Source organism: Cebus imitator, unplaced genomic scaffold (genome assembly GCF_001604975.1).
Source record: "Cebus imitator isolate Cc_AM_T3 unplaced genomic scaffold, Cebus_imitator-1.0 Scaffold705, whole genome shotgun sequence".
NCBI classification, from domain to species: Eukaryota; Metazoa; Chordata; class Mammalia; order Primates; family Cebidae; genus Cebus; species Cebus imitator.
This window is the reverse complement of record NW_016108020.1, coordinates 100718-103425: the sequence shown is the minus strand read 5'-3', so window position 1 is coordinate 103425 and position 2708 is coordinate 100718. Positions and strand designations below refer to the sequence as shown.

The 2708-nt window shown below is 37.7% G+C and overlaps 1 protein-coding gene across 1 annotated transcript in view; it reads right to left on the bottom strand.

Moving 5' to 3' along the window:
* Nucleotides 1-1160: 1160 nt before the first annotated feature.
* The window catches only part of ATP7A (ATPase copper transporting alpha), an 81965-nt gene continuing 80417 nt past the window's right edge, over nt 1161-2708 (bottom strand). The window contains exons 21-22 of the mRNA XM_017518819.2: nt 2056-2259; nt 1161-1530 (exon numbers count right to left, since the gene is read on the bottom strand). Of these exons, the coding sequence (XP_017374308.1) occupies nt 1405-1530; nt 2056-2259 (330 nt within the window). The 3' untranslated portion in view covers nt 1161-1404. The remainder of the gene's footprint in view (nt 1531-2055; nt 2260-2708) is intronic.

Sequence of the window (2708 nt, the reverse complement as noted above, 5' to 3'; positions counted from 1 at the left end):
GACAGGTCTCGCTCTGTCGCCCAGGCTGGAGTACAATGTAAAATGGTGTGATCTCAGCTTACTATAACCTCGCCTCCCGGGTTCAAGTGATTCTCCTGCCTCAGCCACCTGAGTAGCTGGGATTACAGGTGCACGCAACCATGCCTGGCTAACTTGTATAATTCTTCAAAAATCACTTGCTCCATGAATTAATCTTACTGAACTTATATTATTCTTTTGCTCTTTGTCCTCTCAGCATTTGTGTGTCGTTGCTGATAGACAGTTTTGTAATTGTTCTCATGTCATTTCATGTCTTTCCTTGGTTCTCAAACAGGAGAGAACAAGAAGAAAACGATAACTATTTCTCTTATGTCATTACTAACTCCTACCAGGTCCCTAAGTTTAGGAGATTCTCAGATGCTTATTAAATAACTCTAAATTCCTTTTTCTCAGTTATATTCCTTTGTTCACTCTCTCTCTCTCATCTTGTCTCTCAACCTAAAAAAAAAAAAAAACAGTTGACTATAACAGAATATTAAGTGAAGAGCAGAAAATTCTCTGTACGCTACAATCACAACTATATAACAAGAAAAAAACCGATGCAGAGTTAAAAAAAAAAAAAGACTAGAAGAAAATATACTTGTATAATTCTTTAAAAATCACTTGCTCCATGAATTAAACTTGCTAACAGTATTTGTGTTTGAGTAGTCAGATTAAAGGTAAATCTGTTTAGAAAAAAGAATTAATTAAGCAACAAATACGTATCTCTGTTCAAATATGTGGAGAAATAGATGAAGCGATGTGGCAAAATATCATCAGTTGGTGAGTTTAGGTGAAAGGCATACAGATTTTCATTGTACCCTTTTTTTCAATGTTTTTTTATGTTTGAAATTTTTCAAAATACAAAGTTGAAGGCTGGGAGTGGTGGCTTATGCCTGTAATCCCAACACTTTGGGAGGCCGAGGCGGGTGGATCACCTGAAGTTAGGAGTTCAAGACACACCTGGCCAACATGGCGAAACCCCATCTCTAGCAAAAATACAAAAATTAGTCAGGCGTGGTGGTGGGCACCTATAGTCCCAGCTACTCAGGAGGCTGAGGCAGGAGAACTGCTTGAACCCAGGAAGCGGAGGTTGCAGTGAGCCGAGATTGCGCCACTGCACTCCAGCCTGGGTGACACAGCAAGACTCCATCTCAGAACAAACAAACAAAAAAGTTAGAGGGGAAAAAATCTGTCAGAATGCTTATATATTCTTAAGCTATGACAAACATTACTGAAAATTAAAATGATTGATTTTAACATTACCTCTTACCATGCCAGCAGGCTACAAACAAAAACTAAGCTCAAAACTAAGAAGAAGAAAACAGGCTTCCAATATGTTAGGTCTCTAATGATTTCAGTGGAAAAAGCGATACTAGTTAAGAGTCACATACCAGCAGCTATGGGAATTCCAACCAGATTATAAATTAGAGCAAAGACAAAATTTATCCGAATCCTCTTAACTGTCTTTCTTGATAAGTCGATACTTGCCACTACATCCAGAAGATCATTCTGAGAACAGAAATATTTGTGATATTAGTAAGAGACTCTAACTGAACCAGTAACTTTTACATTTGATACTGTGTATACTGAAGATTACATCTACCTTAGGATAATATGTGAATTAACTACAAATCTCAGATAATGCTTAAACTTGGACTCAGCCTCAGAAGGTGTTTTTTAGAAATTTTCCTCAGGGTTTTGAAAACACTGTTGGGTTATATGCTGGCATGAGGATTAAATCTACTTAAAATAATCTCAGCAACTATTTGTTGAAGATCATTTTATTCTAAATCCATTCTTAATCTTATTCCTCACTTTAGAAACGTATAATTCTCACTTGCTTATTAGCTGTGTTGCGAAAGTCAGGGGGTAATTAGCACGACTTGCCATACTCCCACTCCATATTCTCAAAATCTTAATGGCTGAGAGCATGAAATTTAAGACTGAATTGTTGTGCTCAATATACTTTATGGCACTATCATTGACCATGTAGGGCAGTCTCATACTCCTCAAAGGTCAGGTCACGGCACTTACCCTTATCAAAACCACATCAGCTGCTTCAATGGCTACATCTGTGCCTGTGCCAATGGCAATTCCCACATTAGCCATTGCCAGAGCCGGGGAGTCATTGATTCCATCTCCCACCATTGCTACCCGTTTCCCCTCCTCTTGAAGTTGCTTCACTTTAGCAACCTTGTGAGAAGGTAGAACTTCAGCAAACACCTTGGTAATGCCAACCTATGTGAGGAAAATAAACTCAATTCATTTCAAAAAAATAATAATCAGTACCTGAAACATAACTGAGCAATAACAAGCCATCAGTTTTCACCCACCAGATATCCACACTTTAAAAGACTGATAAAATCTAATGATAGCAAGAATGTGGAGAAATGAGCTCTCTTATATACTGGAGGCTGATGTGTAAACTGGGACTCTTTTTGGAGGGCATCAGGTAGCATCTATCAAAGTGTGAGCATCATTTGCTCTAGCAGTTACATGTCTAGCTCTATTTTGGACAGACTTGCAAATGTACAGAAAGATACATGTCCAAAGATGTTCATTATTGCCTTGTTTGCAAAAACAAAATTTTCAAAACCATCCAAATGTCCATCTTTAGGGAAATGGTTAAATAAATTATAATACATCCATACCATAGAATTTCATGCAGCAGTACAGAAAGAATGAAA